Raw genomic sequence first — 22,805 nt, forward strand, 5'->3', positions numbered from 1 at the left:
AATTCAGGAAGATGGCCAAAAATAGGTTTAGATAATTGAGATTCCTTATTTGAACACTTGTTTTGATAGAGAACACAGTTGAGGAAATGAAGGTTCTGTCTAAGAGGTCTGAAACTTTTTCTTGCCTTAAACTGGGTTTGCTTCTGAAGAAAAGTATTAGCCAAAAAAATCAAATAAGAATTTAGCACTGCTTTTAAATTATAGCTAGGAGTTTAAAGAATGACCAGACCCAAAACTTTTAAAAATTAATTGAGGCAAATATTTTGGTTTTCTAGGAGCTAAACCTTGTTTAGAAGGATACCTGTTTCGAAAATCAAAGTATCTTGCTGTTTACCTAGTTACCACTTGCCATGAAAAATAAACCCCATTAGACTCAAATACTGCCTTACTCTCCATTTTTAATTGATTTTTAAAATTGTAATGATATATAAGGAATCCTAAATGTTACTCTGCACTTTCAAAATAGCATTTAAAAACCTCAATAATTTATCTTCTGAATGTACCAGGATCTTTTGGACCATTTCACCTCAAACTTTGATCCATTTGATTAATACAAGTTCCATGAACCTGCAGCTTCAAGCCATGTTGTGCAGAACTGGGGGCATTTTTTTCTGTGCTTCCAGCTCAGTATGTCTGCCCTACATACCTGGCCCACTGACTTCTTCTATCATCTTTTTTTTTTTTAAGATTTATTTATTTATCTCCCCTGCCCTGCCCTGCCCCAGTTGTCTGTTCTCTGTGTCTATTTGCTGCGTCATCATCTTTGTCTGCTTCTGTTGTTGTCAGCGGCACGGGAATCTGTGTTTCTTTTTGTTGTGTCATCTTGTGTCAGCTCTCCGTGTGTGTGTGGCACCATTCTTGGGCAGGCTGTACTTTCTTTTGCGCTGGGTGGCTCTCCTTATGGGGCACACTCCTTGCACGTGGGGCTCCCCTACGCGGGAGACACACCTACGGGGCAGGGCACTCTTTGCACGCATCAGCACTGCACATGGGCCAGCTCCATATGGGTCAAGGAGGCCCAGGGTTTGAACCGCGGACCTCCCATGTGGTAGACGGACGCCCTAACCCCTGGGCCAAGTCCGCTTACCTCTACTATCTTTTAATGATTCCTAAATTTTGGAGGTAAGTCAAGATTTAATATCTATTAGACTCATCTGAAATTAATTTTGAACTTGTATTACTTTAATGTTTCTTTAATTTGCAATGTACTCTTGTAGTATTGGATGAAGTATATAATTTTGTCTAACTTTCAACTAGTTAGCATTCCTAGATACATCTATATTTCATTTCTTTTGCATGTGAGATTACCCAAGTAAACATCTAATAGAAAATACAATGTTTTTATCCTGTAGTCTTTAATTTGAATCAACTCTTTCAGACTGAATTATATAAGTATCCTAATCTATCTTTGAATCTACTATGAATCTTATTTTTCCAACTGCCTGTTCACTGAGACTACAGCTTTCCAGATTTTCCAATTCAGTTCAGTTGCCCATGTTAGATGCCCAGCACTGTGGGGAACCAGTATGAAGCACAATTCCAGTCATCATCATAAAAGAACTCATGGAACTTCAGACTTTACAGCTAAGTTTTCTTGGGGTCTTATTGTAAGACTGAGACAGATTTCTCCTATTTGGCTTCCAATTTGAGAACCCCAGAGAAATTCAAATTCTTAGCTCAAATGTTGTGAAGTATGGAATAATATGTATTTTTTTAAATTGTGGTAATCTATATCTTTCCAAAAATCTCTCATTGTGAACTCTTTAACTTTTGAGAAACTATTTGAAAGACTTAGGTCATTTTAATTTAAATCCATTGTCAATCTTACAAATTTTATTTGAAACTCAGGAATTTTTTTGTTCTTTGTAGTATCTCCAAGATCTAGAACAGTATCTGGCAGACACAGTAACGTTCAATAAATATTTACTGAGTGAATGAGTGAATGAACGAATGAATGAATGCTGTGTTTATTATATGTTTACATGAGTAATATATTTCTATTAGCACATTACAAAGAACATTCTCTTTCCATTTTCAAAATTGTTTCCTGCAAATGTGAATGAGTAAGAAAACACTAAGAGCAGCGTTAATAGCACTAATAACAGCACTGATAAGACGGGTCCTTTCTTATTCCTTGCCAACCTGTAGTTACACTATTTTTGTCAGAATTTTTTTTACCAATTATCAGTTTTTATATAATCAGCAAAGTGCTGTGCAAAATTAAACAGTGTTACATACATAACCATGCCTATTATACCCAACTAGCTAAATCACATGCATGTCAAAAACTTAGAATAAAAATATTGTTCCCTAGAGTATGATGCTATCTAGCAAGAGAGTTTACCAAATGTATCATTCCCAAAACTAAGACTACATGCTAAAGCACCTAAACTGACTTTTCTGCAGAAAAGAGAATGAGTGCCACCAAAACCAAGCTGCTTTTCTTAGGCCATTTTCAATTGTTAAGCTTAACATTACCATTCTTAAGTATCTGTACTTTTATGTTAATCTTTCTTCCCCACAACCTCATACACAAATCTGAGTAACTACTAGAAATGTCTGTAATAGCAACTTTATTGAGTGGAAGGGTTTCATAGGAGGGGTGGTAAATTTCTGTTAGTATGTCAGATACTAGGTAGGCTGTGCTATAATGACCCTAACCCCACCACAATACATATAAACTTGTCATATTATCCCTCTCCCCACCCCCACACCAGACAGTCCATCACACGGTCTGGTGAAAAGTTAAGTCCTCTCCTATTAACTAAACTCCACTCAATAATTCCTTCTCCACAGGTGACCTGTATCTTTGCTGAAAATTCTATGCATATATAAAAAATGTGTATATATACATTTTCCACAAATGTTGGTATACTTTACAAATTTTCTGCTCCTTGTTTTTTCTTCCACTTATCTTGATCTTCCTTATCAGTTTAAAAACTGCCGCCTCATTCTTTTTAGTGGCTGTGTAGTGTATCTTTTTATGAAAAATAATTTACCAGTTCCTACTGAAAACTTGAGTTTATTTCTAATCTTTTGCTGTTATATATGTCACTTGAATGTGAGCTCCTTTGGCTTACTCATTTTTTAATCTGGAAAACTTAGTCTCGTGTCCAACAGATGTTTGTGAATGAATTGTACTTTTTAAAATGGTGTTCAACCACTGCCACCCAACAGGTTTTAATCCTACTATGCGTATAGTACTTGGTGCACTATGACTTGGTGATTCCTCTCCTAGGTGTTTATCCTAGTGTTTAAAATGACACATATACAACTCCTATAAGAGGAAGAAGAGTAAACGTATAAAAGAAAAAGTATATTTATATTTTAGATGCTACAGGGGTTATTCCAAAACTTTTCACCAACTTTACGTGTTGATCACCAAATGTTTAGCACAGTGCTCTATGCATAGTAGTATTAAAAAATGTGTTTTGAATCAAGGAGCTCACATTCAAGTGAGAAAAATGTTTTTATCAAAGCGTATAATATGCCTACACAGTGGAAAGGGTTGATTAATATGTGCCTGGATAGGGAGGAAAGCAGGGCCTCACAAAAGTGCAGTTGAAAGGAGACCATCAACCCTTACCATCATCATCATCACTAACAATTCCTGGGTGTCCGTGATGTGCGTGCCAGGCACCCTGTAAAATACATTAACTCCTATAACCCTCACATACCTGAAGGAGAGTCCTTTATTATCACCATTTGCTGGATGAGTGAGTTGAGGCACAGAGAGGTTAAATGACTTGTCCAAGTCACACAGAAAGAGATTGAGCTGGAATTAGAAACTAAGCAGTTGGATTCAGAGCCCATTCTCAAAAGCCATGTATGTATTCCTGATGAAGAGAAAGGAAAGGAGGCACTGAGGATAAAGGAGCATGTGCCAAAGCACCACATGCATAGTGTTGTTTACAGAACATCAAGCAGGTCAGAGTGGCTCCAGCATTGAGGGGTGATTGCCCAGAGATGGCATGGTAGGAGATGGTGCAGAAAAGTTAGGCTGAGTGCTGATTTGACTATCTTACATGCCCCAAACATGGGAATTCCAAACAAGAAAAATGTTTGTTGTTAAATGGCCATTTCCCTTTACTTTAAAGAGAACAGACAACTTCATTTCTTTTTCTGAGATTGCTCTGCCGTGATGGTAGTCTCTGGTTTCAGGGTTTTGCTCACGGTAAGGGCTTCAGGCCTTTTTTATCCTTTCAAAGCTGCAGCATTCACTTGTCTTCGGAGGATGCTGTCCTAGTGCTGACAGATGGAAGCCTGCCTTTAGTAAAGTGTCAGTCAGTAGGCCAAGGACATTAGTTCCATTGGCCAATTTTCGGTTATCAGGTTTTATAGAAACGTACCTAGAACACATTAAAATTTTTAATTATAAAGCATCCTTTAATGACTGTCAAATCTACACATAAATTTGACTAACAACCTGAAAGGCATCATATTCATTTTTTATCAGATACTTTTTAAGACTATTTACAAATCCAAAAATCAGTCATTTCAGAGTTCCAAAAATAGAGCCCTTGCTATGATCTTCAGAGTCATTTTAATTCCACATTTAGGTATATGCCATTTGATGGATTTTCATTGAGAAATTACTTTCTGGAGCAATTTGACTAAACAAATTAGCTTAATTTTTTAAAACAGCATAATTTATTTCCAAATTTTCAGTTTTCAATTCATTAAATTTAGCTTTAATAAAAGGATCAATTATTTCATTGTAACTTTTACAAAGAAGGGTTTATACATTTACAGTTTTTCCTCCAGATCTAGTTTTGCCAGTTACTGGCATCTGATATAATGAATTTTCTTTTGCGATTTATTCCTGGCAAACTCTTTTTAGGTGAAATTTTGCAGATATAAAATGTCAAGAAGAGTTTGTCAGCTTTTAGTGAATAATTGTCCATTGTAAAAAGTAAAATATAGGATCAAAATGCAAAGCCTATTCTCTCGGAAACTCTACAGAGCCTATACAAATAATTGAAGGAAAATATTCCTGAACTTTCAGATTAGCTATATGTTAGTTTTAATAATGTCAGCATAACACATCTGCATAGTTCTGTGTTACTCCTTATCTTCCATCAAGGATATTTTTATCTCTTTGTGTCCTCCCACCATTTATGAGCTGTGGGAGTAAAAAGACCCTTGGGGCATCCCCAGCCGCCTTATAATTATGATGATTGAAATAGAGAGGCTATAGCTTACATTTAGAAATGCATTCTAGGCAAAGAAAACAAAATCTAAGACACTACAAAGCACGTATCAAGAAAGTATGCTTGAGACAGCAAATATTTAACATTGGTAAATCATTCCAGCTTCCCACAAGCCCCAGTTCTTCATTGTACAGTTTGGAAACATTTGTCAAAGACAACAAAAGTTACCAGAACATCTCACAAAATAGTTAAGATATAAACAGTAATATACTATAGGTGGTTACAGAGTGGTATGTACTTGCAAGAAATCATTGGGCCAAAGAACTTGATTCCTGACTTTTCAGCACAAGAAAAGGAGAGGTGAAACCAAAATCAAGACCTACTTTAGGAGAATGGATGTAGCTCAGTGGTTGAACACCTGTTTCTCGTGTACAAGGTCCTGGGTTTAATCTCCAGTACCTCCTTAAAAATTTAAAAAAAAACGAAAACCTACTTTTAAAATTTTAAGGGCAACTACATTTTTCCATTTGAACCAGTCTAAAAAAGAGAGGTCAGATGAAATAGATTAAATGCTACCAAAGAGACTCTTAAAATCCTGTGATCATAACTTGAGCCTGATAATATGGTATCACATGACTGACCATCTGCAAGATTCAAGCAAAATATTTCCAGTACTGTGAACCTGAAAGATAATAACTGAGCAACCTGCTGGGCCACCAAGGCCTTAGCAGGGTAAGTCGTGTTGGTGGAACACATGAGTAGCTTAGCTGTATAGTACACCTGATTGATAGGAGCCGTTCAGGCTTATGCCTTCACTTTCTACCTTCTGAAAAACATCTGAATACAGATTTAGACCAGAAAAAGCAAGAAATAAAAATGATTGTTACCTGGGTAGTTACATACTTAAGGTGGGTCTTTTAAAGCCTGTTTTCATCTGATCACAATGTCATTTTATTCAGATTATCTCTTTGAAATGGGCATTAATTTTTAAAAATCTAGGTGGAACAAGTTCCAAATTAACTGAAATAAAAGAATACTCTTGGTGATAGAAAAAAATTAAGTTTTTAAAGTAGCTTCTGGCTTTGGAATTTTCTATTTTGCAAGTTTAAATAATATGCTGTTCTCACATGAAGATGAAAAAATTTCCAGTTTCTGAAAAACAAAGAGCCACTAGGCACTGTGGTGTATAAACACAGGGATCCCAATTTGAGTTTCTAATCTTGTTTTTGAAGGTTAAAATTAATTCCCCTAAATGCATAGTTTTTAAAGAGCACTGAACATTTCCAGGGTATCTTTTTACATAACATGCTTCTTTGTAAAATCAACACCATTTTCCCTTTTGTTTCTAACTTTTTGAAAAGAGATCTTTAATCACACAAAACCAAAAAATTATCCAATCGTTTTCCTTCTATTTGTTGGTGTCCCACCCATGAAAGAAATACCCAGAGGTATCTTAAAATACTTTTGAGATAAAAATAGGATCTTAAGTTTTCTTCATAATCATTATTCTATTACTTTGATGATATTTCAACCTGTTTGGAAGGGCAGGAAATTATACAGTGTCAAACTGGGTTATACTGTCCAGTGTCATCCAATTGGTAAGCAGCAATGGCTACTTTTTCACTGTTTAGAAGAGGCAGACACTGATACCCTTCCTGATGGCTACTGATGAAACTTTGAAAGTATCCCAAAACATACCTACCTTTACCAAAAAGAATGTATGCCTATTTTAAATATTGTCATTACAGAATACATGCAGGCTTTCCCCCCTCCTAAAAATTAAAGCCAGTGTTCACAAATAGTAATGATGGAGGGATAGCATTAAGACATTTTTAAGGAAAAATGTCATGATAGCAGAATGGTTATCAGCCTTAGGATCCAGCCAAGAACATCAAGGCTGGTGATGTAGTGCATAATTGCCTCAGGAGCAATTATCCTTAACATACTGACAGCTTATTCCAATATTCTGAGTTGTTTAGGAGCACCAAGGATGTAACAGGATACCAAGTTGTTGTAGGGGTAAAATACCCTTAGGGTATTTTAAAAGAAAAGATGAAAAATCAATATTCAAATCAAAAGGACTGAAAGGAGAAATATATACAGTGTATAAAGAAATCACAGCAGAAAAGCTATATGCCAGACAGTAAAAGAATCTCTTGAAAAAACTTTCATTTCAAAGCCAAATTCATTAATAATTAAACAGTAATCTATAAAATTATTTCCAGCTATAGCTTGAGTAACCATGGTCCCAGTTTTCTCTGGACAATCTTGATTTATTCCTGTTGTCCCACATAGTAATGGTACTCCCTCTATTATGAAGTGTCCTGGTTTGGACAGTAATTATTTGGTTATTCCCCCTATAAACCAACTCCACTGCTTACTCCCAAAAGCATAATTTTTAGGGAAAACACCAGTAACTGGTATAAAAGAGAGATGCCTCAATATACAAAATACCTGACTCCAGGTTGGTGGTTATCAGTAGTGCTATCAGAGCCACACTGGAAAACCAAGTCTTTGTGGAGGCAGTGCAAGTAAGATCATCTGATGAGGGAATGAGTTACTACTCCAGGTTGATGCTGACGGTTGCTCTGTAAACATTGTAATCCTTCTAATTAGCATCTCATTTATTTTGCTGCAAGAGCCAAACACCCTGAAAAAAGCTTGAGTGTTCCGGCATAGGAAATGTACCTCTAAGCACAGGTCTTGGCTGTAACAGGTGGTCTTGGTTTAGGAGATCAACCAGAGAATCAAGTTCATAGAAATCAGCCTCTCTCTGAAGCCTTAGTCTGAAAAGTCATTGGGTAATGAAAGCTGGTGAATTCTCAAAAAATCTAATCTGAAATTAAATAAAACACCATCTCTGTCCACGAAAATCTGGCCACCAACCTCTTGAATTTCTGTTCTCTGCCATCTAACATTTGTGCCAACCTAGAGGCAGGAAACTGCTTTATGGTAGAAAACCTTATGAATATCTTCCCTCCCACATTAAAAGTGACCAGTTCCTGACTACTCATTCTTCACTTGCTTCAAACTGGAAGCTACAAACCATCAGCCACAGACTAACGAACTTGTAACCAGTAAATGTCACTAGTTATATGTGATTAAGAAATGGAGGGGAGGGGAGAGTAACAAAAACAGACTTAGATTCCAAGGTAGCTATTGTAAAGTAAATAGTGTTTCTGTAGCTGTGTTTGCAAATTTGAGTTGCCCGAGAACTTAGTGTACAAAATAAAAGGAGTGAGATAAAGAAATGAACAGTTAAAGGAAAGCTGCCAAGATACCTAGAATAGATGTCAAACAGATCCCTTTTCTTTACTGCATTAAAAAAAAAAATCTCCATGAAAACCTGATATAAATCTACATTTTTTCCAATAATGGGAGCACAAAAGCACCCTCTCCCCAGACCTCTTCTACTGAGTCCTCATTGCAAGTAAATCCTAGATTTACGAGGAACCATTGTCGTTTTTGATGATCCCTTTAGCAATTTAGTGATTAACCAGAATTATGTCATTTATGGATGAGGCAGCTATTACTTTACCTAGCAACTTAATTCAACTGCTCTTTTCATAGCTAGAGAGAAATTATGGCTCTGTACTTTAAATTGCAACCTTCTTTCCTGTCTTTTCTGCATTGCCTCCTCTCAACCAAATTAAAGGACAAGGGTAAAGATATTCCCTGAAATTCTATTTCACTTAAAATGGACTTTCAAAGTAATGTCATGTTTCAAGACAGAAATGAGGTAAGAGCACTTCTAAGATAAGGTTATTTTCATCTGAATTCTAAGCAAGGTGAGAAAATCATTTTTATTCTGTGGAAGATGGGGGCATCTTTATCTCATGTGAATACAGCATTAGTGTTAAGCTCATTTTGTATTTTACAAATAGCTGGCAGATTGTTTCATCTCTTGTCAAATCAGTCTTTATTACTCTTTTAAAAATTCTTTAAGCAAATAGATTTCATTTATTTGTACAGTTGCCACAGTACTTTGGAGCAACAACACAACACAGCTACAGTATCAAGGTGGCTTTCCCACTTCCTATTCTTGCCAAGTGGTGTTGAAACTTTTTTTTTTTAACCTGTTTCTTTGCCTGCACAGCTGAGTTAATACTTCTGCAATGTATCACCAAATTCCTTTGGTGATAAGTTTACGATAACCAAGGAGAAAAGGGCAGCAGGCTGAATTACACACACACACACACAAGTATAAATGCCAACATTTTTGTTTATATAAGGTTTACATTTTGCAATTAAAGGATCAATTCTCAATAGAAAAATCTGGAAACCCAATCCATCCATATCTTCAAACTGTATTCCCTTTTTTAAACAATGTTCACCATTAAAGTAGCTTTACAAAGTAGTCTTCATTGTACACCTGATGAAAAATTACTGTTGCATGAACTCATCAATATACTATTAGGTCACATGTTCTCTTTCACCTCTCATTTTTATCATAGCTTAAACACAACCAGTGTTGGGGAAAGGGTGCTTATTTCAAAAGCACTCTATAAAAGGTAGGACGGTACAGGACTGTACTATTAAATTTCACTTTTTATCTTATGTTACCCAACTTGAACATGTATAGGACATTAATTTTGAAAGGACTACTTCTGAAGGAAAATATCCAACTGGAATATTTGCCAAATCTGAACTACTATTTCTAACAAGAAGACCAAGGAACTGTGTACTTGAAACAGATTTTATAATAGTTTGTATTTGCACACAAATTCTGCCACGTTGTTTAGCACCATCAAAGTGTAATTTTTGAATCTCTCACTGAAAATGAAAAGCCCTTCTGTCACCTGTTCCCAGTAAAAAACGGATTGTTCTACAATATCAGCCGATTTAGTCAGATAATAGGAACTGAAATTTGAAAGATGGTCTTTCCAAACTGTGAATTCATCAAATAAAGACCATTCCAGGAACATGGTAGAACTGAGAGAAATGTGGAGGCCAATTAGAAGGACTACCAAAAATAACTGGAAAAAGTTCCAGGGAATCTTGCTAATGAATGTGCCAGTGTCTTGAGGCAAAGAAAGTTTATCTACATCTACCAGTTTTATGTCCTCCCACTGACTGGTATCAAAGTTCCTCATTAAAGGGCTTGTGGGCAAATTAGAAGGAGGCAGAGGAGTTTCCTTGATTACTTTGATCTTCTCTCTGAACTCCTGCATCTGCTGCAGAAATATGATGGGTTCTGACACATCCTTGAAGGCTTCAGCAATGTTAAAGGCCATTCGCTGCTCCTGTAAGATGGTGTTAAGTTTGTTGATCTCAGGGTCATAGGCTTGCATAACTGCAAGTTTCATGGTCTCAAAGTCAGACAAGATTTCATTCTTCTTTTGATCCAATGTGTGTTGTAATTTTTCAAAAAATTCCTTCACTTTATCTGAATCTTTAGTCAGTAACTGTAGGGATTTCCTCTTGCCAGTTTCCAAGGTATCCAAGCGAGAAAGAGCATCTCCTCGATGCCAGGTCTCAAAGCTCTGGAAGAGGGACTCAAAGGCATTCCTCTCCTGAACATAGGCATCTTCGATGGAACAGAAGACATGCTTGGTGTGGTCACCACGAGTAGCACAGATCCCACAAATCAGCTGCATATCAGTCAGGCAGAAAATGTTGAGAGGCTGCCCCAAGTGTTCCTTGCACACTGGCATTTTGGGAGAGATCTTGATTTTGTTATACTTCTCCACAATTCCCTTCAGGGAATAATTGACCTGCAAGCTATTGACTCCAGTAGCTGAAGTTTCCTTGCGGCACGTGGGGCACTTGAATGGAGATGGTCTCCACAAGGAATTGCGCACATTCCCCTCTAAAAGCCCTTCTAAACATTTTTTGCAGAAGTTATGCGAGCAGGGCAAAACTCGAGGATCATCAAACAGACTGCAACAAATTGGGCACGTAAGATCTTCTTCAAGCAGCTCCATCAGATCCTACCATAGAAAACAAACATTTTATTTTACTCCAGTAATCTCTTCCACTAGGACTATGTAATAATTAGTAGTAACTATCTTCATAGGCATTAAAAATGATCCTTCATTGAAATAACCAGCCAAACAAAGGAAACAAGTGAGAAATTTAGAAAGGTAATGCAAACCAAAGCAGATTTAATCCACTGAGACTAGTACACGCTCCTTATTAGTAGGGCGCTCTGTACACAAGGCTTTTGTGTGAGCTTTCCAAAAACAGTCTTTGGCCAAGACAGGGTTAGGACTAGGACAACTGCAAGTTGAGCCAGCAGGACCCAATTGATTGTTTTAAAACAGAGCTGACTACTAGCTGTCAGAAACAAAGTACACAGTGTCTGAATAGAATGAGCTCTTTACTCTGGGCCCACAATTATAAAATGGCATGCTATTTAAAAGAAAGAAGCATAGAAATAAAAATTCAAGCATGTACTCTCATGCATACTTTTACTAGCTATCAGCATGTTTTTCTATTTCAATGCCAGGATTACAATCATTAAAAATCATAGGTAAAATCATAAGATGAGGGTTATAATTTGCTCTTCATTAGAGGATTAAAGTTTTGGGTTTTTTTTAAAATAAGTTATCAGAGCCATCTTGCATCGCATCTAGAGCAAGCATCAGTTTTCAAAGTGTGGTCCACAGAAACTTGGGTGATTTTATGTTACAAAATAAGAAGTACACATAAAGCATTTCTGCTGCATACCAGCAGATGTTGTCTGGGGGAAGCACTTCTACAACTGAGATACAGGTTGAACCAGCCACATTTTTTCACAGAACACCATTTTTACTTGAAAGAATGAATGATGTACTATGGCTATTCAGACTTAGCTATCTGGCAGGCATTTTCTCAAAAAGGAACCAAATGAGCCTGACAGTTCAAGAAAAACTAAATAGTATTTCTTGGCAATGATACAAATTGTTTTTAAATGAAAATAAGAATTTTGGAAAACATCTGCCACTGTTAGCTTGGCAGTTTCCAATTAAAGACTTCTGATGAGCAGGTGGTAATATTAATGGTGGATCTTTGGGGGGGGGGGAGGAATACCATATAATATGTCAATATTTGGAGATCTGCATAACCCAGTGAACTGGTATTTTTTTCATATCATGAATTACCGTTTCAATCATGCATAGCTAAAAGATCCATTAAAAGTACAAGGCCCACCCAAAGGTTCAACAATATAATTTCAGATTCCATTCTACATAATTATTTATTTCTTGAGTCTAGGAATAGTAGCAAAGATGATCCACAATTATCTCAAACTAATAAAGGGAACGGATGTGGCTCAAGCAGATGGACACCCACCTCCCACATGGGAGATTGTGGGTTCCATTCCCAGTGCCTCCTGAATAAACAAGAATAAGCAAGCAAAACATGAAAAAAATAATTCAGGGAAGCTAATGTGGCTCAGTGGTTGAGCACCAGCTTCCCACTTACTAGGTCCTGGTTTCAATCCCTAGTGCCTGGTACCTCAAAAAAATAATAAAATTATTAAAATATTCCTCTCTTTAGCAACTACTTATCTATCTTGTTAGGCCGTTTTCTTTGTATATTTCACCCAAAATAACTTACTGTATAGGTTGAATACTAAAGCAAAGACTCCAGTTGTCTAATATTAAGCATTCATTACAGATCTGTAAATATGTAAAGCAATGCCACTCTTACAAGGCTTTGTGATTTGGAAAATGTTCTTTTTAATATTTTTAAACATTTTTAATTTCTAATATGGTAAATATCTACAGACAGAACGTACACATGAACAAAAACTCCTGATATCTTCAATTTTTCAGAATATAAAGGGGTCCTCAGACCAAAAATTAAGATCCCTGGATCTAGAGAGTACCATCCTCAATGCAAGCTTATATCTTAAAATATACATATATCTGTAAAGTTTGAAACTGAAAGTGCTAAATGGTTCCTTCCTAATTCAGCTTACAAGGATATATATGTATATTTCTCTCACATTACCACCAAAATAAAATAGAACCTAATCTGTAGGTTATCACATAATTTTAAATAATACTTTTTTTTTAACAATTTTAAGTCAAATTGGACTCAATCTAGAAGACATTAAAAAGATAGGCAGAGCTTACAGGGCTAATTAGATTATCGCTTTATATCTGTGAGAAGTGTGGGTGTGTATATAAAGTAAAGATTCTGTCTCAAATTTAGTGCCATATGACAAAATGTGACTAGCAAACATGAGAAATAACCTTTGAAGGGAGAGAAGCATTATAAAGACTCCAGTCTGTTCTCTAGAGAGTTTATTGAGCAGCTGTAAAACATTCGGACTCTTTAGAACAATGAAAGTTTAACTGATGATCTTCCGAACCTAGTCCTGTTACACAATTTATCACTGCCACTGTTGTCACCTTTCACCTAGGAATCCACTAAAGCTAAATTTTGGAGGAGACAGACAGGAAAGGGGCTGGGGCAGCACTCAATAAAGTATACCTAATTTACTCATGCTTGCAAACTTAATTCCAGAAAATCCTATCCAAGCATATTAAATTACAGGAAAAACAAAGGATGCCAAGAGATTGGGATGAGGGGAATAAAATGGGTACCCAAGGAAAAGAAAAGAAACTGAAGAAAACTGACAAGGATACTGCAGTAGGCACCAAGAATTTTAAGGCAAGCAAGTATGATCAAAAGTACAAAGATCTTTTGCTATACAGAAGGACAATGTCACACATGGAGAAATTTAGAAAGAATAAACCTCATCCCAAAGCCATAATTAACTCAAAGCTCTTAACTTCAAATGAGCCAGAGGGAAAAAAATACTACTTGAAGTGTTTTGTTTTGTTTTGTTTTGTTTTTCTTAATTGGATCAAAAATATAGTAGACCCTGTTCCATTTTTTAGTAATACATTCTACAAATTTGGTTTATCATTTAAAGATTCTTGTTTTACATTCACTTAAACAGCTAAACAGTATTTTTCTTCTTCTCTTAGCTTTATGCATCCTCCTTAACTCAAAAATACTTTAGGAAAATGGATGTGGCTCAAGCAATTGGGCTCCCATCTACCATATGGAAGGCCCAGGGTTCACTACCCAGGGCCTCCTGGTGAAGGCGAGCTGGTCTGCACAAAAATAAATCTATATTTTAAAAAAAAACTTTATAGGACAAAACTGTGTAACCACTTCCCACGTTGACTTGCCTTTTAGAGAACACCTAAGTCACATTTAGCTTCCCCACCCCCTGAAAAAGCAGGTTTCTTTGAAGTCCCAAATGTTTTACAAGAAAATACGTACTAGAAATGAAAGGTATACTTCACAGTAAAAGATCTTAACAGATGCTTTTCTTAACATGTGGCTAACAAAGTCTGAAGTCACTACAGCTTACTCCTTTTGAAGTGATCTAAAAAGCACACATACCCCTAATAACCCTTTTTGGGGGCTAATTTTTCCCAATATAGTAGTCAAGCAGATGTATGTAAACAAAATTAGTGTTCACCATTCATAAAATTTCAACTTAACCAATGTCAAGTGTGCCAGAGCAAACACTTTTTCCAAGATCTTTTGAATGTTTCTGAATACCAAAGAAAGTCCAAATATTTTTAAATTTACATATAATAAAATTCACTCTTGGTTGGTGTAAGTTCTGTGATTTTTGACAACTGCATAGCTGTAAAACCACCATAACAAATTTATTTTTAAACAAACTGTTAATGACATCTACACAAGAAAACAACAAAAAGTACTTTAGGAGGGGAGTAGATGTGGCTCAAGTGGACGACCGCCTGCATCCCACAAGGGAGGTCACGGGTTTGGTTTCCAGAGCCTCCTTAAGAACAAAAACAAAACAGCCAACTCAGGGGAGCTGATGTGGCACTGTAGTTGAGCACCAGCTTCCCATAATCAAGGTTCCAAGTTCAATCTCTGGCCCCAGTACCTCAAAAACAAAGTTCTTTAGCAGTTCCACCTTGAACGACTATAAAGCAAGATACATCATGACAAACCAGAGTACTAAAAATGGAAAAGCCAATACTTAACAGAAAAGCCAGTATGTGTGTATGAAACTTCTCCCTCCTAGAAGAAATTCCTTTTGTTTGCCAAAGGGCTCATTTTATTCACCCTTTGACAGAAGTTAATTTTCTTGTAGAACCTATTAGAAAAAACAATTTTGCTATTAACACCCTTAAATTCTACTGGCTGTTAATATAAAGTTGTTTAAAATGTTACCCGTAATTTCTTCCAATTCCCATTAGGGAAGAAAATAAAAAGCAATATATTATACATTGTATCTTAAGAGTATCGAATTGTACTAAGATTTAAACCAAATTTCCATCCTGCTTTGAAGCATCTTTGAATTTAGGAGTCTCAAAAACAGCACCTAAATATCAGGTGACTAGATAGCAAATACTGTAACTGCCACTTCACAAACTAAATTATGCTAAGCTCTACTAGACTAAATACCACCAGTCTTACCTTAAACCAATGCTCAAAAAGGTTCACCTTTTTTTTTTTCCATTTAAAAAAATTTACTGGTTTATCATTCATACATGAACATACAAGAAAAGTATATGGTAAAAGTTGTGAACTTACAAAACATACAAGCATAACATCACATAGGGCTCTCATACATCACCCCACCACTAATACCTTACATTATTATGAAACACTTGTAACTAACTATGACAGCATCATCCAAGTACTGCTACTAGGTATAGTCCACATCTTACATTTGGGGTTCACCTTTTTTAAACCACTTCCTCTAAGCACACTAGTTCATCTTATTTTCAAGTAGTATATTCTAGTTTAGTATAAGATCCACTAATAACGCTGTCTTGAAACTCAGTAAGGTATAGTTTACTGAATCTAGGTGAAAGATGTAAAGATATTCAGTGTAGTGTACTTCTGAACTTCCTGTATGTTTGAAAATTTTCACAATAAAACTGGGAAAAAACTTAAAAAGAGGAACCAATTATAATACCATATTGCGGTTTAAAAAAAGTAAAACTTCAGAAGCAGCTAAGTATAAGCTTCACAAAAAGCTTAATCTGTTGTAGAACTGTTTTAGCTTTTAGAAAATAAAAATTATATTTCTGGAAATATCTGGATCTGGGCCTGTGAGGAGAATGACATGCATATGTGGCTTTCAGTCTATGACCTCTGACAAATCAGTGATAAATATTACAATTTCTCATTTATATGACTGTTTTGAAAGGTTTGTGAGATAGAAAATTATTTACAAAATTTTTAAGTACTCTATATAGATGTGTTGTTACAGTCTGCCTTTTAGAGACTGTTCTGTGACTTATATAATTACAACAGAACAAAGTGAGATTAAGAGTAGACAAAATTTCAGACATAATCTCAATGAAGAAATACTGAAAATATATAGCACATTAGTGTCTAAAATAGCTTATCTGTTATGTAGCTCTTACAAACACAATATAAAAGCTACTATTGTGTCCATGTAAGACTATAAGTAACTTACCTTTCCTGGCATTAACCTAGAATGAGTAGTAGTAAAAATTTCCCCCAAGATATTTCTAGCAGGGTTCTTGACAGTGCACAAGTCAAGCTAGTAGAGTCAAGCTTGGAAAGGCCACCTTCTCAGAAAGCTAACAGACAAAGGGCTGTTGGGCCAATATGATTCACATCTCATTTTATTCTCTTATTAAGACCGTTCAGAAAAAATGGAATCTTCTGTTTCTCTGAACCACTATTTAGCCCTGAAAAGCTTTTTATTGTTCTTTTAACTCTTTTCCATGCTGATTCACTGAGTAAATCTTTTGATTTCTTCCTATTCTTTCCTTATCCTTCCCCCACCCTCTTCACCTTAACCTCCAGTCTTTTCTCCCCTGTTTTCTTTTTCTTGTGTCACTTAGTAATCATCCAAGATATGATTCTGGACTTCCCATAATTCTGTAAATCAGTAGTTTTAGGATATACACTGAAGATCAGATATCCCTATTCCACTTATCTACAATTACTGAGACATTCATGTGGTCCCCAAAAGCTATTCTCCCTCTACCCAGATGAAATCAATTTGAATAAAATGAATAGCTGAATTAGAGGTAAACAGATAGACTACTCTCTAGCCTATGAGAAAGATATTTTTAACATTCTGCATTCTCCTACTTCGCTTCCAACCATACGCAGATATTTATCTTTACCTGTTAAAAGTTGGGATTAAGTTAATAGAACTTGGAATTACTTCTGCCAAGGTTTTATGAACCAGAATTGTCTGTTTTCTTGTCACCCAAATAAACATAAATAAGTTTAAATGAAGGTGCGAAATTTTTATCCCTAAGACAAAATTTATTTTACACCATTAACTCAGCAAACACTGGCCTATTAAATTACTGTTCCCAGTAGGTTGGCATCTATTAAGTTCCCACCATCTAACTTTGTATTAAGATTAATTTCATCTTTCAGAAAATATTGTCAAAGTCTAAACATTTAGTAGAAAGTTGACCCCATTTACTTAGTTGAGATTATTTACATAGTACTTGATACTGTGCCACGTGAAAGTGGGCATTTAATAGATACCTGATGAAAATCAAGAACTTATTTCTGAGATGATTGGAAATGTAACTGGTATGAATAAAGTTCCTTTTTCCCATTGTAAAAGTATACATCTTATCCTAAGTATAATATACTTAAGTAAATTATTTCCAGTATTCTAACTTGATATATAAACATATTGAGTAGAAAACAAATTATGCTTGACATAAAGCAATCTCTAGGTTGGCTATATTGGTACTGCCTACTTCTTACTCCATGTTACAAATATGCAGGGAAAAAAAGGAAAAGTTCCTCTGGGACTTTTAAATGAGGAGCCAGGCTACTGCCAAGTAGGATACACATGGCACTTACGCCACAGGAGACAATTATTTAAACTATCAGCAAAGTTTTCAAATCACCTTTTCCTTATAAATGTTATTGTTTACATCAATAACAAAATAATTTAAAAAGAATTCATGTTATGGGATTTGCTTTATAGGAGGCCTGCAGGAAACGTGACTATTCGGTTTGTCAAAAGGCACCTATGTTTGGTTAAGGATGATGAGTGGTGGGCAGAGTCCTCTGTTCCTCTAGGACAGAGGTTCTTAACCAGGGGTCCAGGAGCTTGAATTGAAATTCAAAAAAATACTCGTGTTGGTTGGTGCAGTTGTGATATATTTATTAAGTATAGTGTGGACTTAGTAAGGGGTCTGTGGTTTTCATCTGACTGGCAAAGGAGTCCATGAAACAAAAGTTAAGAACCCCTGCTCTAGGGCCATTTTGGTTTCTAGAGTCCCAGACAAGGTAATTACAATGGCAGTGCCTTTCATCAATAAAAAAAATTAGACAATCCAATGATTTAATGACATTTTAAAAGGTGAAATAAAAGTCAGAAGGCAATTCCTACCCTAAATTCAGAAATGGAGAGCTATCACAAAGGTATTGGTATTCTAACAGGTATGATAAATGCCTTATAAAAAAGCACATAGAAAGCTGCCAACATACTGAAACTACAAGGGTTATCTGTACAATCAGTTTTTACTATTTTGTTTAATTATAAAATTTGTGCTTATAGGAATTCCCTAAAATACAGAAAAAATATCACCCATAACCACATCAGCAAGGAATAATCGCTATTATTATTTTGGTATATATCCTCCAATCTCTTGTCTGTGTGTGTATTTACACATATTTTAATCAAAACTGAGGGCACGTAGTATATACAATTCTCTATCCACTGTTTCTCACTTATTGTATCATATATTTCTATCAGTATATATTCTCCAATACTTTATCTTATGGATATGCTTCATCACTGTTTTGTTTTGTGGGTTTTTTTTGGTGTTATAACACTTAAATGAACACCGATGATTCCTTTATGTTTATTACGAATCAAAGGGTAGGGACATTTTTAAGCTCTTGAATAAACTGCAGAGTTCCCCTCTAGAGAAGGTATACCATTTTATGAACATTAACCAATGATATATGAGAGTGCCCCAGCTCTCCATACAGTTCCAGTCCTTAGAACAAAGAACCATACTTTTATAGAGCTTAGTAAAAATCTAAGCAATAAGTCTCATCTTCTTACCATCCCTATCCTTAAGTTTAGAATATAAAACAGTTTAAGGCAGTGAACATTAGCATGCCTATGTATATTATCAGTACATGTATTGGGGAGCACATGGTAATGAAAAGTTATGGGAATGTCTCATGATGATTGAGGAGGTGGTTATGGGGGGAGGAGTGGGGTGAGGGGGGTGGGGGTATATGGGGACCTCATTTTTCTCACATTTTTTTAATGTAACATTAAAAAAATAAAGACAAAAATAAATAAATAAAACCCATCCAGATGCTGGAGAGAGTAAAAAAAAAAAAGTTATGGATAGAAATAAAACCAGAAGTATTGGGTTTAAAACATTCTAGAGATTTGACCAAACAATTATTTTTAAAAAACTGAAACCCAGAGATTGAGACTTCCCAATTATAAACAGCAAGCCAGACACAGAACCTGAATTTCCCAATTCCTAGACCTTAGCACTATTGGGAAAAGGAGGCAAAAATCTGTTAAATGAAGAAGTTTAATCATTTTTTACAAATTAGGTTTTAGGGAGCTGTCTAGTGAAAGGAAAAGAACACTGAACCTCCCTCTGAACAATTAAGTAGCAATTTTATCTTTCATAAAATGAGGACATTTATAGTACCTATCTCATAGGGTCGTTGAGAAAATTAATGTATGACATAAATCACATTTAAAATCATAGGTGATTTTGTGAATTCAACTATTAATGTGAGGTAGCTTATTTTCATAAGCATATAAGTACTGTAAACTGTATATTTAAATACATGTACAAGGTATTACGTTACAGCAGGGGTTCCTAACCTTTTTTGTTCCATGGACCCCTTTGCTAATCAGGTGAAAATTTCGGACCCCTTATTAAGTCCACACTACACTGTGTATTACTAAATAAACATTTCACATCTGTGCCAGCAGTCCCCACAAGAATGTTTTTTTGAATTTCAATTCAAGTTCACAGTCCCCTTCTTAAGAACCCCTGAGTTAATGCATGAGTGTATTAACCAAAAAAAGGTCCTAAAAGCGAGTTGAACCTAGAACTGTGATTTCAAGGGAAGGCAAAGCAAGTATTACATAGTCTAGCAAGGTACAAAGCAGTTTCATGAAAATACGTGTATCCGAACAAAAGCTAGGACAGAAGTAAGGCCAGGTACCCCAATACAAATGAATGGAATAGTTAAGAACACACTGGTGTTATAAGAGGACTACCAGGGTGGTTTAGTAAGTCAGCTGGTGCCAAAAAAAAAAAAAAGTATTTTTAGGGAAAGAGGGAAGGAGTCAGAGGAATTTATCTCCCCATTGTGCAAAAAAAAAAAAAAAAAAAAAAAGCTGTATAACCATTTAACCAACAGTTTCACCAAGTCCTTCTAGAGGGAGTACCTATATAAATGAAATACTGTTTCAAAGCCTATAATATAAAGGTCTCTAGAAAAACGCAAGCTTCAACGCCTATAATATAAAGGTCTCTAGAAAAAAGCAAGCCCCTTTCTACAAGCCTTAGCCGCCTGACCATTTACCAGGCACTGCAGCGGGGGAAGCGGTGGGGGAATGCTGCTCAAGCCTCTCCCTTTCTTTGGAACATAAATCCTCCTCGGTTATAGTGCATGTCAAACAGTTCCCACACTGACAATTTCCAAGTATGTTTTCCTTTTTTTTTTTTTTTTTTGAGTTTTGACAAAATATGACAAGAACAAAGACCGCCAAGAGAGAAGTGAGTGTGAATACACATTCTACATCGTTCCGTTTTGAAAGGTTGTGGGCCTAAGAGAAATTTTTTTTTAATTTGAGGATGACATAGGGGGAGCATTGTTTACCTCTGTCCCCTGCAAGCAGGTGTATTCGGCAGGGTTACTATTTCCCGGGGTAAAGCAAGCAGGCTTTTCTCACGTTGTAACTGACAAGACCACGGGTTACTGCGAAGAAAGCAGAGCAGCGTCTGGAGCACGGGCGCGCAGGCCGCAGCTCGGCTCGCCACGTTCTCAACCGCCCGCCCGCGCAGAAACGGCCGCCGGCCGCCGCCCCGGCCCACGGCGCCGGGAGGCCTTCCGGGTGCGCGGCGCCGGGGCGTGCTCCGGCCCCTGGTCCACGCGCGCCGCTCCTCCTCCAGGCGGCCGACTGGCCGCGGAGCGGCCCCGGGCTCGGCAGCCCGGCCCGCCCAGCCCTCCCGGGAAGGAGCCCAGCGGCGGGTACTTACTCGGACCCGCAGCCAGGCGGAGGGCCGCGGAGCCGCGTGGCCGCTGCGCCTCCGGCCCGCGCCCGCGCCCGCACGGCGGCAAGATGGACTCGCCCGCCCCGCCCCGCCCCGCCGCCGCTCCCCTCTGCCCGCAGCGCCTCCGGTCTCCGCCCCTGTTCGCTTCCCCAGCCTCGCGGCTCCCGCGGGAGAAGGGACCAGGCGAAGGACGCCTTCCGGTGTCGCCGACCGCCGCCGCGCCCCAGCAGCTCGCGGGCCGGAGGCGGGGGTTCCGGGGCTGCCCGTCCCCTCCCCCTCCCTCCCCCTCCCTCTTCCCTCTCCCCTCTCCCCCCCTCCCCCTCCCCTCCCCTCCCCCCTCCCCCTCCCCCCTCCCTCTCCCCTCCCCCCAGGGGCTGCGCCGCCGCGCCTGCGCCTTGCTGGCGGCGGGGTCGGGCGGCGCGCGGGCGGGAGCTGCCGAGCGACCGGGCGGCGGCGACCGAGGCAGCGCCATCTGCGGTGGAGCCAGCCGGGGACACGCTCCCGTTACTGACGCTCAATAAGATCGTTGGGTTTGGATTGTTGTACTTTTTTTTTTGTTCGTTCAATTTTTAGGAACAAAAAAAAAAGCCCAACCCTTCACACCACTTCACCGGCATCCAGACGAGCCGCGGCGGGAAGAGCGCGGCCCAGGCGCGGGGCTCGGCGTCTCGCGCCCACGTGCGCGGGCGAGCCGGCACCCAGTCTTCAGGGCCTTGGGCTGCGCCCTAGCGACCCGACTCCCTTTAAAGGTTTCCTTTAGGGAAAAGAGCTCCGCGCTACTGCGCTTCCCTTCGGAGGAAAGGAAGAACTTAAAAGCTGGGTTCAGAGTATCCACCGCCAAGGGTTATTTAGTCGCTAACTTCTTTATTCTGACGTCCAAACTCCCTGGAGGCCTGGTTTACCGCCAGACTCACTAAGCACCCGCCAAAGAGCAGTTCTGATCCGTGTGCAGAGGTGAATGATAAAGAGGTGGCCCCTCTCCAAAGCTTACGAGCTCGGGCAGGAGGAGAAGCTCAAAGTCCAGGAGGAGACAAGTACGAAGCCAACCTGGCATTGAGCTCGCTCGTGCACGGACACACAGACACATCCTTTGGGGAAACGGGCTTTGGAAGAGAAGAGTAGCGTGTCAAGGCCCGCCCTCCATCACTTGAGCGCCTTGACTTGAAATGCTCAGCCTCTATACCACGCAGAAAGGCTCTCCCCGCTCTCTCCCCGAAACGCCCTACTTCTCTGTGCTAGCGCCCTTGCTTCATTCAGCAAGCTAATAAACCTAACTTCTCATTGATAGAGCAGTTCCTGTAATTTGTCGTTCAGTCTTCAAAAGGACACAGTCAGATGGAAACTACCACCATCCTACAGATAAGGAAGCTGGTGAAACGACTTCTCCAAGGTAAAAGCAAAGAGGGAAAGGTCAGATTCCTGGCATAGGTTTTTTTTTTCCTACAGCATC

General features: G+C 38.1%; 2 protein-coding genes, 1 long non-coding RNA gene and 1 other non-coding gene across 4 annotated transcripts in view; 1 reads left to right on the forward strand and 3 right to left on the reverse strand.

Annotated features, from left to right (window-relative positions):
- The window catches only part of LOC101413737 (uncharacterized), a 99,806-nt gene extending 79,757 nt beyond the window's left edge, over positions 1-20,049 (forward strand). The window contains exon 6 of the long non-coding RNA XR_009180745.2: positions 276-20,049. This is a non-coding gene — a long non-coding RNA (uncharacterized lncRNA). The remainder of the gene's footprint in view (positions 1-275) is intronic.
- The window catches only part of LOC101412592 (uncharacterized), a 45,917-nt gene extending 24,488 nt beyond the window's left edge, over positions 1-21,429 (reverse strand). The window contains exons 1-2 of the transcript XR_011645878.1: positions 21,341-21,429; positions 20,961-21,059 (exon numbers count right to left, since the gene is read on the reverse strand). This is a non-coding gene — a transcript (uncharacterized protein). The remainder of the gene's footprint in view (positions 1-20,960; positions 21,060-21,340) is intronic.
- KCNRG (potassium channel regulator) lies at positions 4,094-8,164 on the reverse strand. Its single transcript, XM_004472207.5, is given in 7 exon segments — positions 4,094-4,188; positions 4,190-4,349; positions 7,605-7,664; positions 7,666-7,842; positions 7,844-7,934; positions 7,937-8,038; positions 8,041-8,164. Coding segments are annotated over 7 exon segments (792 nt in total). The 3' UTR covers positions 4,094-4,110.
- Positions 9,355-15,635, reverse strand: TRIM13 (tripartite motif containing 13). The gene is made up of 2 exons (XM_058276782.2): positions 15,549-15,635; positions 9,355-11,080 (listed from the first exon to the last, which is right to left on the reverse strand). Exons 1-2 carry the CDS (start codon positions 15,618-15,620, stop codon positions 9,848-9,850), a joined length of 1,305 nt encoding a protein of 434 aa, XP_058132765.1. The 5' UTR covers positions 15,621-15,635; the 3' UTR covers positions 9,355-9,847.
- Positions 21,430-22,805: the final 1,376 nt, after the last annotated feature.

Source organism: Dasypus novemcinctus, chromosome 15, assembly GCF_030445035.2.
Source record: "Dasypus novemcinctus isolate mDasNov1 chromosome 15, mDasNov1.1.hap2, whole genome shotgun sequence".
Lineage (NCBI taxonomy): Eukaryota > Metazoa > Chordata > Mammalia > Cingulata > Dasypodidae > Dasypus > Dasypus novemcinctus.